Source organism: Zootermopsis nevadensis, unplaced genomic scaffold, assembly GCF_977971745.1.
Source record: "Zootermopsis nevadensis isolate Lab colony 2312 unplaced genomic scaffold, Znev_1.0 Znev_ptg000028l, whole genome shotgun sequence".
Taxonomy (NCBI): domain Eukaryota; kingdom Metazoa; phylum Arthropoda; class Insecta; order Blattodea; family Termopsidae; genus Zootermopsis; species Zootermopsis nevadensis.
The window spans coordinates 3,105,996-3,122,997 of NW_028259160.1; the positions used below are offsets into that span (position 1 = coordinate 3,105,996).

Here is a 17,002-nt window from a genome sequence, read left to right on the forward strand (position 1 = left end):
GATGAGATCAGGACAATTATTGAGGGCAAAATTTACTAATGATGTAATTAAAGAGATACTAATTTTGTGACTTCTTATAGCTTTGCAGCGGAATGCCGAATAGCTGTTTTCTAGAAAATGTAAATTGCACCACTGAAAAAATAACTTGAGTAGGAGCAAAAATGCCAACAGTAACTATTAATGACATTCACACAGTATAATGACACAAGTTTTTTGGTGGAATAGTATAGCACTTTTTCTATTTTTTCTGTGCAATTTTCAAGTCGCATTATATGAGTGTGTAAGCTGTGTATAGTAAAAAGTTCAACAACAAACTTGAGAACATACCTATATCTACAACTTTCATTTCACAAAGAAAGGGAAATAACATGTTTACTAAATTTTGCCAGTCTCGACTCTATGCATTGACTGAGCCTTCCCACACCCAGCCCTTCTGGTAAATGCTGTGAAACTCCTTAAAACAGGCCATGACTTCTACATACTTATAATTTCTAATCGTTCTGTTGTTCAAACACTACATAATATATGCAGTTGTAAGAATGTTATTAAATAAATTGAGAACCAAGAGATGGTGAGTAAAAAAACAACTAGTGTTAAAACCTCTCGAATATGGCCAATATGAAGATTAAGAATGACAGGAGGATATTGAAGTAGACATTAGGTTAAGGATTGTGTCTAATGATGGTGGTGTCAGTATTTGGTAGTGGAGTTTCCTTTACCAAAGAACACAGTTAAGAAACAAAACATTGATAATTCTCTCTTAACATCATCTAAGCATGGTTTGCAATGTCTTACACAGACATGAAACACTTTTATTGTTCTGTGCAACAAGTACTATAATGGGTAACACCATTGTCTGAACTTCAGCAAAGATGCTGGAGATCACATGAATCCATTTCCAATGAGAAGACATGAAGACAAACAGAAGTACCTTCACTTGTCTGAATGCTAGGTTACTGCCGTTAGTACTAAGCATGGTTACAGAATGGAAATTAGTGGGAAGCTTGAATACACCAAGTGAAAATAAAGATCTAGCAAGAAGCAGTTCTGGGAAGAATTTATGATGCCTGGCTTCCTTCAAAATTTTTCTACAGATGTTAGTGGAAATTATAAACTGACACTCATACAATTTTATATTCTATAATTCCCATTAATATTACAGATCATGTAAATTACAGTGAAAAACTAGTCATTCCAAGAAGTAATCATCCAAATGCTCAACACACAGAACATAAAATTGCACATCCATTTCATTTTGAATGACAACTTTCTCACTCATACATAAAAAAACACTTATGATTCATTCAACTTATTTCTATAATAATGTGATAAAATGTGAGCATATACAAAATAATCCAGCAATACTGAATTCATGCAAAGTAAAATTAAATGCTGGAATGAAATTGTGTAAAAGAATCAGCACTTGGTTGTTTGTACCAAAAAAGCACACACAAGGCTGTGAAATGCAGTTACAATTCAAAGAATAAGTTTGCTCATAATCAAAACCAGTACAAACTGAAGAGACTGATTCTATAATATATTTCTTGTTCAGTTTTATGTACATTAATCATATACAGTGCATTGTTCGTACACTTATTTTAAATCAGAGCTGGAAGAACATCTCGCTAATATCACACTAAAAGTCAACAGAGCAAACTGTTGGAAAAAAGTGATTTTGAAGTTCTTGATACACAGAAGTCTTATCCAAAGCAAAATATGAATTTAACACAACAAAAAATAAACATTTCAGAGTGGCTAATGAAAATATGTTCAGATTTTATAAAATTTCTTCCACATGTTTCTGTTGCCCAAACTCAACAATATTCCAAGACACTTCATAAAAGATTTTTTTTGCATCATAAGACAATGTTTCCAGCCCCAATCAGAATTCAAACAATAAGCACACAACTTCAGTTTTTGTACAAGAAATATACAAAACCACACAAAGAAATGCTGGCAAAGGAAGGGCTTTAAAATGGAAGAGGATCTATATCAATTTCATCTCCTGTCTGTTTCATTTTAGCCCATCAATATGACATACTTGTCTTTAATTATTTATGGAATAAAAACAAGTAATAAGTTGATGATACAAGAGAAATGCTGATTCTGGAAGGATATATATTTATTAATGCATAATATTAACAATATGAATCTCCTATTGACTACAACATTTCAATGACAAAGTAAACTAAAAACACAGTACGGGATTCAGTATTAACGAAGTGGTCAGTTTATCTGAAGTTACTTTAGTCTCATATGCCTTCAACAAGTGTCCTAAACATACTATTTTACCATCTATGGAAAGTTTTCTTTAACAACTTATCAGGTTATTCAAAAATGAAGTAACTTAATTTACTTGTAGTACAAGTTTGATCAAGGTTTTACCACATAAATGAGAGTTGACTGAAGCTTTTATTTATACTTGCATTTTAAATCTGTCCAACACACAGCAAAGTGCAGACAGTGTGCAATAAACAGGGCACATTATGAATGTTGTATAACACTGCATGTAAATTCCATGTGATGCAAAGGTGGACAAGTAAAACAAATGAAAGGCCACTGATCAATGTCATAACAGTATCTTTCAAAATATATTTCCCTCGAATCTATAATGCAACTAAATCGTTCAAGAAGCACACGAAAAGTACAAAATAACTTAAATAAACACACAAAAATTATATAAGAAATCCATGCATTCATATTTAACAGGGCTATACACAATTTTGAGGACTTTATGATGATCAATTGAAAGTGGTGGAACATACATTATATCTGAATCTGTATCACACATAAGGTAACAAAAAATGCAAAAGTTGTAGCATGATTCTTTAAAAATTATTTCTCACATATTTTAAATATAAAAATTATTTATGAATGACAAAAGTAGGTGTGATAAATTACTAACAAAATTGAACACCACCAGAAGACTCACCAAGGAAACCATATAACTACAAATTTGAACTCGCTGACTTACAGATATGTGAACTATTTCTGTAACAGGTCATCAATATGAACTATATAGCTCACAGGCCCTAACCATAGTCCTATCATAACATAATTTTGTATTTCATAATTTAAAATATTAACATGCAAGTAGGTGATATATAAAACCTTCTTGGGGGGGGACAAATTCTGACATCTTAACAATTGCACATTCTTTGTTACCTCCTATGTTATGTACGCAAATATTCCAAACCTGTACCTACTATATATAAGCCATGAAAATATAATGGTAAATATTAAGATTTCAACAAGTTCACTTACTCCCTCTTATCAAGTCGTCAAATATTCTGAACCTATACCCACTACAAGCTATCAGAACATAATAGCAAATTTAAGATTTTTAACAATTTCACATTCTTAATCATGAGACAAAATATTCTGTATTAATGCCTGCTATGCATGAGCCATGAAGAAAAAACAGTATATTTAAGATTACTTATGAAACCTACTATGTCCTCTGCTCATGACTAGCTCTCCTATAAAATTACTGGACTTTGGAGGTTTGGAAATCACCTACATGTGAAATAAAACAGCCAAAAAGAAAAAGCATCTGCCACAGTACACAAGAAATAATTGGTGAACTTCCACATGTGTCTTTGCAGATACTAGTTTTGGTAATGAATTTTGTCTTTTTTACATACTGAGATCTACACATTCATTCTGTGTTCAAAAAATACTATATTAATAACTTCATATTATTTAAATAAATGAAAGAGGACTTTTATACTTCAAATATGTACGAAGAAATATAGTTCCATGATAAACATCTCATTCAACCAACAAATTGCACAGATATTTATTTTTCTCTTCCAAGTGAATACAAAACATCATAGCAATTCATCACACATTAAGCTGTGACATAACTACATAAAATTATTAATAAGCAAACACACAATTCCAAATATATGTTTTCATAGACAGCATTGTACACGTTATGAAAACCTTACGTTTTCATTTGAAGATAATGATACTACTTGTTGCAGACTGTTCTTCTGGTCAAATTTTTTACATCATTGGCATCCATCCATAACTAAATATCATTATGTTAACTCAGTTTCCTCCACAACATATTTTGGTAAGTGACTGTCAACTTCAGCATAATTGCATACAACAAACAATCAACATGAACATTAATCAAGTTAAAATTGTTTTGCCAATGTTTAAGACAAATTAGCAGTTTCCATCTGGTGGGTACAGTGATAGCAGAGGACTGCTGTCAGTACAGTTTTATATCTTCCATCATTATTAATTCAGCTTTTGAAAAGAAGGGGCCATGTTACAATCATGAACATATAAGAATATGTAAATTCACTTGTAAAATAAAACAACAGTACTACAAAATAGCATACCATTCTAACCTGAATTCAAATACAAGCACATAAGTAAAACAATGACTTGAACTACTGTGCATATATCAGTGACAGTACTAGAATACAGCACCAGAACTTCAATGTATCTGACACACAGAATAGCCATATCAACAAGGGAACTTTATTCTATTTCTAACATATCATCAATGTTAGAAATGCTTCTAATGTGAGTGACTGTAGTACATAGCATGGCTGACAATTTTCATGGCTGTTTAAAGTTGAAAGCAATATGGGAGAAAGGAAATAAAGGTTCAGAACAGATAAAGGGAAGGATGGAAGGAGTTAAGGGATAAAAGTATGAAAGAAAGCACTAATAAATAGGATATTAGGTGACAAGGTTGTTCTGACTACTTCATTTGTCAGAATAATCATCATTCATTAGTGGCTATATCAAACACATTCTAACTTTGGTCCTGAGGTAATGTTCACTTTACTGAAGGCTAAATTAAAGAAACCGGCTTTCTATTTTTTAGACACAAACTGTGATGAATAAGTGAACAGTCATAAGGTATATGAATTCATCAAACAAAACATACAAAATAATGAGAAAACCAGAAGAAATTAGGAAACACAAATTCTTTGCATTTTCCTTATTTAACCCTTTAAAGCCCAGTGGTAACCACATGTACCACCTGCTTAAACAAATAGCGACTGTGCATTTTTATCCACGGGTTTTGTATGTTTCTCAGTGTACACAAATTACTTCCTTAAACAGCATTAAGAAATTGATCTAAGTAATGGAAGTGGTGTGTTTTCTTTGAGGTATAAAATTAATTTTTAAATATTATTCAGGCAAACTTTGGCTTCAACAACTGATTATTGGCCTACTTATTCACCACTGACAATGAAAAACTAACTTATCGGAATTTGAACTCTGCTGCAAACCATGAAGGGCAAAGGGAAATTTGCATTTTAAGATTTCTAAACCTGTTGGTCATTCTGCAGGTATCCTAAGCAGATGATACCACAATGCTGTAAATAGACCACAACCCTTCCTTGCTCATTCTTTGTTTCACTATATAAAATTAATATAACATTAATCAATTGCAAAAGCCTCACAACAAAAGTGTAGAATTCATAACTCCACACATTCACAAAAGAACTCCATACATGTACAAAAGAAACATAAAACTGAACAGTTCTTGAAATTCTGAACTAATTGTTTCTTAATAACAATATACAGATAAACATTTATTCATGTGGAAAGCATGGATTCTATAACTCATAATAAAAATTAGAAATATATCTTCTATAACCTTCATACACATACTCAAATTTGACAGGTTTTAGTTTTACATATTCTTCCTTGATCACTAAAACCAAACTTTTACAAAATGAAACATAGGCTTCAAACTTAATTAAATTATAATATAAAACTAATTAGATTTTTCAGATTACACTTTCATAACATATAGTAACATTAATGAATGCTTACATATTCCTCTTTGGCCACAAAAGAAGACAGATTGCTATCAAAGATATCCATGATTCTGCAACTTAATTAACTGTATTTAGAGATGAATGAAAAATATAGAAGCTATAAATTACCCTTAAAATGACATGACAGCAATGATGAGTGTCTATCAGTGCAAATTTTCCAGTTTTCCAAACCAGTGATCACAGATAAATCTGTTATCAGGTGAAAACAACAGTGAGGCCAAAGATCAATCCAGACGAGAAAAAGTTCTGAAAGCTTTACCAATAATAATCTATATAAGGATAATTTAATGCCCCTTTGTACATTACATCTTTTACATATGCTATGCAAGTTGAACTTTGTTACCATGTGAATGCAGTTCATTTCTAGGACTTATAAATGCATTAATCTTCGTATTTAACATTAACAACAACAACAACTAAGCATTGCACATAAAACCCTCTCCTCTTCTGGGGCTGAAGAGAGAAACATATCCCTGAATCAAACAAAGACAACAAAAACATTCAGTAACAGAAACTCCCCTGCTATAACAAAAACAAATACACATAAACACAGAAGTCATATATGGCACTATGTACTTGGCATACTGTACACTTTATAAGTGGTGTACATATAGGAAATGATGACAAAACTGAATATACTCATACTATTAGGAACTAAAATACAAATAGCATCTTCTTTATGTATTTAATTAACAATTCCTTTGGAGACAGCTATTGACTGGTGGGTGATATTCGGATTTACTCCACAACTTTTAGAAATAATAAATATATAATATAAACTGGTAACCTAACTTGTTGGGACTAGATTTACTATAAATGTAAAGCAATGGTTTTGGCAAGAAACGGCAGGCATTAAATGAACCCTGGGTTATGTTCTTGTACTATAGCAGTGGTATCAAAATAAAATTCTTAGGCCAAAAGTAACATGACAATTCAAATCCAATGTCCCAAAACTCAGAGGAATGATATTAAAACTGGATTCAAAAGAGTAAACTTGGAAAACAAAAGGAGAACAGAGACTTAAACAAAGTACCTATGAAACAGAAACAGGGAACTTCTGAACACAAAGTTTCTATTAATACTAATAATACCTTGAAAATTATTATATATAGTACAACAGAATTTATAAAGAAATGAATATACATATAATGAGATTTCAGGTTCTCACAGTGGTGAGTGCAATGACAGCTGTCTTCTGGGTTGAAGTGCTGTGTAATCTAAGAGAAATTTACCAACATTTCAGAGGTCCTTGCTGCTTTCATCACCAGAACTAATCACCCTGACGATGGAGGCAGTAAGGACCTCTGAAATACTGGTAAACTTCTACCAGACTACATGGTGCTAAAAGCCAGAAACATCCATTTTAATATTCATATCTTAAAATTCTTTGTCTATGAAAAATTTTAAAATGTTTAAACAACATTCGATCCATGGCCTGTTCCATTCATAAAACACATGCCTGCTGATAGCAAACCACCCCTCCTTCAAGATACCTGAAATTCTAATTGTAACTGGTTTTACTTTGTTAAAATGGGGTATACATTTGAACTGTGGAATGCATGCAATTTAATTCCTGTGAAGACTGTAGATACTGAGATCAAAAATCATGATCATATAAGGTTGTACAGTCACAGAGATTACAATTGACCCTCCATCATAAAACTTTAGACAACACTGGCCCAAAGATACCTGCAGGGTACATCTTCATGTGCAAACACCTGACAAGTTTAATTTATTCTTAGGTGGAACTATATTATTACAAACTTCTTAACAGAGAATAAATTAAAAAAGTGAACAGACCCCAAAAATAGGACATCATAAACTTATTTAAGGAGAAATAAATTCATGAAACATGTTAAAACAAGAGTCTTGAACCATGTGCTCCTTGGTACCCATGAAATTTTGAAAATATAACTATTTATTTGTTAGTTACTGATGACTGCAAAGCATATGGTGATTTCTGCTCTATGAACTGAATCTCTGTCCATTGCCAATTAGTACTAAATGTTTATACTGTGATCAGATGTCACATTAATTGAGGGATTCAGATATAAATAATGTTATTATTTCCTAAGAAAATGGTATACTAACCTGTTCCTTACGTAAGGTTATTTTTGTGAGATGGAGTGTGCCAAAACAATGTTTCAGAAAATGTCTTGATGTGAGAACAAAGGTACAAATATATTTATAAACTAATTATTTCAATTTGCATATTTGGAAGATTATTAATGTGCCCGCTATACATTTTAAGTTTCTCCTAGCTGCCCATCACCAAAAAAAAAAGTTTGTGATCCATGCTAAAGCATTTCTGAAATTAGATTCATAGTTACCCAGCAATCAGTGAGCCTAAGGAGAACCAAAGCTTATGATGGAGAATGATCACCTACACATAAAATTAAAGCATGCATAGAACAATCAAACCAACCAGAAAATGTTTTAGCACTCATATTTACAATAAATACATCTAATAAAATTCTTCCCTATGCTTCATCTGTATATGAAATATGGAATACTCTGCAAGTATTTCCAAAACAAGACATATACATATAATTTTTTCACTTGTATCCGAGTGAAAATTCTGTATGATTAATTACAAATTTTGTACTGACAATAGGCTTCTTTGATTTCCTCTAATAACATGGGACATGTGAGGGAACTGTCATGTGCACAGTACTTAAAAGTTAATATTTATATATGAATTTACTATAATTCTACATCCGCTTTACTATTATTCTTGTAAAATAGTCAATATGTGTTCAATACATAATGCAAATGTTACAAAAAATGTCTGATTCAAGCTCTATACTCTTTCACAAAAATTTCAGAGGAAAAATGTCATTTTGAATGGCAGGAAGTTTGATTAGCTCCAAATATAGATAATATAAACAAAGCAACAAATTAAAATGGCACACTTCATTCTTGTTAATAGCTCATATAATGCTGTGAAGTATTTTATTTTCGAATATTTCTGTCTCCTGGGTTGTTGCGCCGTGTAGTATAGTACATGTTTACGAACGTTTCAGAGGTCATACTGCCTCCGTCATCAGAGTGATGAATCGTCCTGATGACAGAGGCAGTATCACCTCTGAAACATTGGTAAACATCTACCATACTACACAGCGTAACGACCCAGGAGACAGAAATCTTCATACTCAACGCTGTGAAAACCACAAATCTTACATATTTTATTTTCCTAAGAAATTATTTGCAAAGCAAGAGACTGACATCAACTGGAGGAATACATAATCACCACCACCAACAACACTGGGTAAACAGATAAAGCTGTCCCTAGTACTCATTAAGCACGCAATCATGAAAATGTATTTGGACTTTCTTGACCTTAGCAATAGATGGGTATGAATTGTTAGCTTCACCCCCAGGGAGGGCCCAGCTGTCAGCCTGGACATGGAAGCTAAGGAAAAACTCTTTTGCCCCTTCAAGAAAATTAACACCAGACATGCAGACTGTAGACAGCCACTACACTGACTGATCTACCCAAGATTCATCATTACTAGAAGAAAGTAAAATATACACTACTGTATGACAAACAGATACAAAACCCTCAGAAGGAGTCAGAGTTCTGCATTTATTTTCTCAGCTTAGCCAATCTCTACCTCCACCCTTCTTCAGTAAGGCAGCAACAATATTGCAAGGATAAGCTGAGTTGTCAAATTGTACTCATGTTGGATTTCATGATGATTTTATAATGCACTGAAAAACAATTTTCCTTGCCATTACACAGTATTGTTTCTATCTTCACTGTTAAAAAATGTCTTCCACATGTTAATACAATGTCGTAACAATCACTCATTCATGTTTCTTTAAAAAACAGTATGACTATAAAGTGATGGTCAGCTAAAGGCAGTGTGGCTTAGCAATGGGGAAAAGATTTTTATCAAAATTATGGGAGGAGAAGAATTGAAATCTTAACTCACAGTTCACATATTATCCTGGGGTTAAGATGTGTTTGCCATGCTTTAATATCTAGTACCTTGCAACAACAGTAAGCCAGGAAATAGTGCACATAGAATGATACAATGTAGTTATGACACTGCTATAATTTGAGCTTTTCCGATTTGCATGTTTCCCTTTAACCCAGTGCCCCATTTAACATATCACCTGGTCTCCTCTCTGTTTGAAGTCAAATATTTTCACCATCTGCTGTGACAATGTGAACACATTAGACATGTTTCCTTTTCACAAAACTTAAAATAGCATCTTCTGAAAATGATAGTTCTGCAGACTGGTAACTATATCAAAGATGTGAAAAGTACAATCAAAACTGTTTGATGGCAGAGACTGTGCATGATAATGTGACATTTGACATTTCAAACATCAAAAATAATAACAAACATCACTGAGTGTTTTGTTCATTCAATACCATAATAAAAAGAATGAACAATTTTGTCTGGAAGACCATACCAATGTTTTTAAACATTTAATTTGGAATACTAATTCTGTAATTCTGCAGTCACTGGGTTTTACATCAAACTTAAAAGTACAACAATAAAAGCATATGGGGCAAAGGGTTAAAGAGTAATTTAAATATCAATCCAATTTTACTTAGAATTGTATACTTTGGCATGGATTTGATAAAACTGTTACTGATTCAGGGAATGACTCGAGAGTGGAGGCTTCCTCTTACTCCACACCAATTAATACACCTTCAAAATTTCTGTATAAACTTAATCTCAAATAATTATTTATGAGACCCATTCAAATGAAACTCATCCAGGGAACTGTTTTGGGCCAATGAGTAGGTGCTACTAAAAAGAGTCCCCATGGACAGTGAGACACAGATGCATGAGTTTATGGATGCCCTCTGCAAAGAACTTCCTAGGCTGCAGCTTGAACAATTCCACCACTGAGACCCTGACATCTATGACCTGAATGTATCATCTTTTAAGGCTCTCCTAAGGAGGCTGAATGCCTGGAAGTCACATGGTAAGAGATCCAGGCTGTATGATACCACTCGAACATCTGCAGCACTAGAAGGCAGACAGAAATATATTTCTGCACCCACTGTGGTGCCACCACATTTAACCTGTAAGAAATGCTGTCAGCATACAAGCACCACTGTATCCCCACCCTTAATGTTTTCAATATCAATGCCCCCAAGACCTACATGTATTTTGGCAATGAAGGGCTGCAGATTCAGGTTGGATGAAGATATCAAGGCTGTGGTGGCGCAGTGGTTCAAGAAGCAACCCAGGAGTTCTTTGCAAAGAGTATCCATCAGCTGGTGTGTCAATGAGATGTCTGCCTGGACACCAATGGGGGCTCTTTTTAACAGCCTCTACTACTTCACACAACACAAATTCCCAAACAGCTTTTTTCAAACAACCTTTATATTTGAGTGCACCTATTTATTGATGAGGTATTTAAAGTTAAGACATGCACCAAATGTTATTATTCTAGTTCAATTTTCATCCACAACCAATTCTCCAGAAATATATTACACCTCACCATAAATGAGTTAAAGACTGATAAAAAGTGTCTCTATGAAGCATATTGCACACTACAAGTGCATCTTCACATGTGTTTGATGAAATTAAGATGCAGGTTTTTCTGAAGCCTTACACACAAATTTCAGTAGAAATGTATCCTTCAAAATTTACAGTGAAGTGACTAATGAGGGTTCAAATTATATCTAAGCTATAAGTAAAATACCTCCACCAACAGCCCCAGAAGAAATTAACCATCACCATTAAAAGAGCAATCTAGCAACTTTCTCTAAGCTAGGCAATCTGCCAAACAACGTTGTGTACCAACATCAATTTTAGTACTGTTTTAATTAGTACTTACAGTGGCCCCTTGTCTCATTACTGCAACTTGCTACTTGAGAAGGTACAGCATTATTAATATTAAATCTTATTTAATAATGCAAACATATTTCCATATTTTACCTTAAATAACAATGACTAATTTCAAGTAGTACAAAACTGGCACATAATGTGATGTTTACATTGGACACACAAATACGTTCACTACCATGTACATTGAAAATATTTGAAGAGAACATCTATTTCTGAGGTGGCTCATGATTAATCCTTACAAGACTCATGATTATGAATGAATGTTTTGTGACATAACCCCCTCCCCCCAAAGGTTTAAAAATGTTTATGAATGGTAATAAAGCAAAACACAGTGATCAAACTCATACTAATCCACTCACTGGATGTGTTCTGACATTTGAGTGACCCAGGTGAAAAATAGAATAGATGGCTCAATCTCCGAAGCCCTAATGATAAAAGCATGAATGGAATTGTTACTGGAGTTGCACATAGCTGAAACCAAATTAGACATGACACTTTATCTCCATTAATGGTGAGAAAATAAAAAACAAGTGGATAAAAACTATATATTAATATCCTGAAAAAATTCAACACCAACAAGGACAAGTCACTTCCATTCTTCTGCCAACTGAAATGTGACATCTAAACACAAATTCTGAAACAGATGCACAAGGTATGGTGTGTTATCTGTGTATCAGACAATCCAGCCCTTGATTTAAGCAAATTTAGTAAGCTATTACTGGTGATAATGTCAGGATTCCATACCCAAATTCTTTTTCCCAGTGCTTTACAACAAAAGGAAAACAAATATTCACATACTTTAAACAAATGCCCAAATTAAAAGAAATATTCCAATGTTGATACCTCTCTCTTATAAAACATGAGAACATGAAACAAAATATCAGCGAACAGAACACAGCGCATCATTATTAGCATTTGATATAAATAACAAACTACAACAAAAATTATTTTGAACATCAAAATCTGCAGACACAGTACAAAAACTATGTGAATATCTATTAGGCAGTCAAGGTTATCATAAATTTAAATTCTCTTGAAGAGACTCCTGTAGTTGTTCCAATATTTACGGCAGTATAAGGTAAATGTGAGGGGAAAATCTACAGCCAACTTATCGTTTTAGCACCTACTACCATAACTTTCCCACAAGGGACCAAAATTACTAAAGCCACTGCAACTGTTAGTTGTAGTGCAATGTAGGCAGTGCCTAGATTTTAATGTGAAATGTGGAATGGTAGAAAGACTGATCAATAATGGAGGTTTTCACACCTAAGGAGAAACACTAGTGGGTCTACATATGTCACAATTTCTAAACTATTATGTGATGTTTTTCCACAGTACCCCATGTATGGACATATAAATTGACATAATCCTGCAAAAATCATTAATGCTGAACAAGCAGTACTTATAATAATTAAGCCAGTCCAATGTGCCAAAAAAATTTACATACAAATCTTTAGGAAATTCTTAAAAATCCCAAGAAAGCACAGACTACATAACAAAGTAATAAGAAAGCAAAGTAATTTACAAAATAAAAAAGTTTCAGAATTTCCTAGCAGTATGAAAAAGTTTAACAAAACACTGGTCAAAGTGAAAGGAATACATAAAGGCATGACGACTACACGATACTGTACATGAATTTCTACTTGAATGCAGAAATACTGGCAGAATTTATAACTGAAAAGAGAGAAAAAACTATTTTCTGGAAGTAACATACTACAAAATAAAAATTAAAGATATTGGCAGATATGCATCAACATATCAATATGCCTTCATAAGTTCATGAAACTATGTATGAACATATATTGTTACATACATTTCTTTCTATATCCAAATAACAGAAAATACTAAAATTTAAACTTTCCTTATCAAATTTGCATATTAAATTTTATATGTATATATATATATATATATATATATATATATATATATATATATATATATTAACAAGTATGTAGGTAAATAAAAAATCTGTAGCATGCAAATCAAAATAACAAAAATATTCACTATGTTTACCAAGGTAATTCCAGTTTCAGTACCGTATTATTGGTTGCTACATTTCATAAAAAGTAAATAAGATAACCTCAAAATATTGTCATTAATCCTTTGCACTTCCATACCCAACAGTGAAAAACACACTAATCCATACAGAATATAAATACTGGATCACAAAGGATTAGCATGATAAGTATAGTTACTGTCACATTTTACCTCATGGTATCAGTTCATGAGGAACCTAAAATTCCAAATAATTAATCAGTATGCAACTAGTACACAGTCTTAGCCCTCTGATTATTTACTATGGCTAAATCTGAAATTAAAAATATTTTGTCATACATCAAAATCAAAATGTACAAGCAGTGTTTTAACATTCCACGCTAAAATGTAAGTAAATACAATCAGCAGATAAATAATCCATTTCCTTGTAGCATTTCATTAAGAATGAAAGGTTAAGACAACAAATGAAATGTTACTAACTCCGGATGTTTTGTAAACAATCCTTCCTTCATAATATTTGAGGTTTTCACAGCGGTGAGTATGAAGCTTTCTGTCTTCTGGGTTGTTGCGCTGTGAGTCTGGCCCATGTTAACCAACGTTTCAGAGGTCATACTACCTCCGTCATCAGGGCGATTCATCAGTTAACATCGACCAGACTACACAGAGCAACAACCCAGAAGACAGAAAGCTTCAATCCTTCCTTCATTATAAATTGATAACGCTAAAATTCTTGTTTGGTTACCAGACAGGCAATAATGTTAATTGTGAGCACCGATCAAGGTGTACTAGCCTGACACTAGTAATTACTTATATCCAATTTTGAATGCAGAAAAAATCATACCACTGGGATTCTACATAATTAAATTTACACAGATGAAGTAACTTGTCTGATGATGGTAATCAAAGCTTATTATTATTATGCTGAGATCCGTGAACATAATTCATATTTCACAGCAAACCCAATCTGATTTCAACTACACTGATCAAGGCTGAATATTCTGTGAAGGCAACATTCATAAATAATAATTGAGATTTGTCACGATGTCAGTTCCTCCAATAACTCCTCTGTCGAACGACTTTCCCGTCGAAATCTCTCCATGTACTGTTTTGGTACTGTCCAATCCAGTAGGATTTCAACATTTTTACGTAAACGTTCACCTTCATCTGCAAGATCCGAACATGCCTTACGACCTGAGCTCTCTATAGACTCACAAAGAACTTCATCAATGAGTCGTCTACCAAATCCCAACGCATCAAGACGTGCTGGAGTTGATATGCGTTTCAGCAGTACAGCCAGAAGTACACGCATTCGGTTAACAGGCATGACAGGATCTATGGGGGAGTTATCTGTACCCTTGGAAGTGGATTCTGTTTTTGCACTGGAGGAACGGGCTTCTAGACACTTCAGTGAATTCTGCTCATGACTGTCAAGTTCATTTTTTGTCTTGAAGAAACTGCGACAGCCAAGACAAAGGTATGGCTTGTCTGTCTTGTGAATGCAGCGCATGTGTTTCTTCAAGTGCGGTAACTGGACAAATCCAGTGGAAGGACAAAGAGGGCAGCGGAATGGTTTCTCACCTGTGTGACGACGCAGGTGTAGCTTAAGGGCTGTAGAGTGGGAGAATGCCTGACGACACACTGGGCACCTGTATGGCTTATCGCCTGAATGAGTGCGCTGATGCACAGTCAACTGAGATCGTTGAGCAAAACTGGCTTTGCAATCTGGACAAGCATGAGGTTTCTCATGCAAATGGGTTCGCAGGTGTTGCAGAAGATGCCCTTTCAGATCCTTGCGACATACTGCACAATGGAAAGACCTTTGGTTTGCATGTAGACAAGCAAGGTGCTTTTGTAAACCATCACGCCGTGCAAAGGTTTTCCCACACTCATGGCACACATGATCACGTTGCCCCAAATGACGTTTAAGATGAGTTTTAAGGTTGGTTGCACAAGAGTAAGCAGCTGGACATCGGTCACAGCGGTAAGGACGTGCCCCGGTGTGAGTTTGTGAATGCTGGGCAAGCTGTCCAACACGAGCAAAGGTTTTTTTACAAAGGTCACAAGAATAAGGGCGTTCACCAGTGTGTGTACGCAAGTGCAGTCTCAGTCGTTCCTTTACAGGAAATGTCTTGCCACAGTAATGACAATGAAAAGTTGGGCCATCACTGTTATGACGACCCAGAATGTGTGTGCGGAGCCCACCTGCTTGACTAAAGGCTGCACCACATTCTGCACATGAGTAGGGTTTCTCTCCAGTATGCACACGTCTATGCTTTGTGAGGTCAGCACTTGTAGCAAATGCTTTGCTACAAGTTTCACACTGGTGGCGCTTTTCCTTTGTGTTTGATGCACTAATCATTTCTTCATTTCAATTACAAACACCTTGATCCTAAACTCAAATCTAACCCGTTCAGGACATATGTGTAACTACAGCTTTGGTGAAAAATAAAATTTACTACCTACAAAGCTACAAGGACTTAACATGTTCTAATATGGCAAGATCTTTGGTTCATGTGAACAAGAAGTGCAAATGTTTTCTTCTTTAAACATTTACTGTAGTCTAATTATCCTACATTAAGACATGTGAACAAACCTAACAAACTACATGTATAAATAACCTCCATATGTATATCTTAAAATCTTTTATATTTACTGTTATGACTTCCATGTTCTGTGTTTCTCCTTCATGCTTATGGCCAATTATTTTGGTAACTTACATGCTCAGGATTTACATCACTTATTCAGAATGAAATATGTCTTTGGCCTTGTAGGTGGGATGTTACAGCTTTTGTGGCACATTACTTGACTAGATACGTAAACTATTACAAAATTGTATTTCACTTCATTCTGAATCCATGTAAGAATATTATAATTACATTGCGCAGTACTTGTGTACTGAAAGACATATAACTAAATTATATCATTTTTAGGAGCATGGGAACCATAACTAAACATTCTTGTTTCATAACAGAATATAGATCCTTAAGGAAAGTTTTGATAACTGGAACTATAATTTATATTTACGACTAGTATGATGCACCTGCTTATCTTTGGTTCTGCAGTAATATGCTGTTAACTTCTCAAATGTTGAATATGCTTCTCAAACTGCAAGTAAAATAACGAAGAGAACATAATTAATGGTACATGTTTACTTCAACAGCACCGATTATTAATAAGACTACTAACAATTGCCATTGGTCCTAAGCTCGTTTGCACCCTTTAAGCTTTTTCTAATTTTAAATTAAATGCAAAAATTGCTTGACACACTTTGATAATTTGATTATTAATGATAGTGAAGGTGTTTCATTCAAAGCTCGAAATCCATCTTCAGTTGTTATTATAATGACTGGTACCAATGAAACTAATACCATATAAGCA

General features: G+C 33.9%; 2 protein-coding genes across 2 annotated transcripts in view; both read right to left on the bottom strand.

Moving 5' to 3' along the window:
• The window catches only part of PMP34 (Peroxisomal Membrane Protein 34), a 31,030-nt gene that overhangs the window by 13,832 nt on the left and 196 nt on the right, over positions 1 to 17,002 (bottom strand). The window contains exon 2 of the mRNA XM_022078148.2: positions 16,665 to 16,729. The gene's annotated coding sequence lies outside the window, so the exon portion shown is untranslated. The remainder of the gene's footprint in view (positions 1 to 16,664; positions 16,730 to 17,002) is intronic.
• Positions 13,618 to 16,658, bottom strand: LOC110836692 (uncharacterized). The gene has a single exon (XM_022078144.2). The coding sequence runs from the start codon at positions 15,981 to 15,983 to the stop codon at positions 14,661 to 14,663; it is 1,323 nt and encodes a 440-aa protein (XP_021933836.1). The 5' UTR covers positions 15,984 to 16,658; the 3' UTR covers positions 13,618 to 14,660.

Coding starts and splice junctions, on each gene's coding strand:
- LOC110836692 (XM_022078144.2), bottom strand. CDS start 15,983: ATGATTAGTGCATCAAACACAAAGGAAAAGCGCCACCAGTGTGAAACT.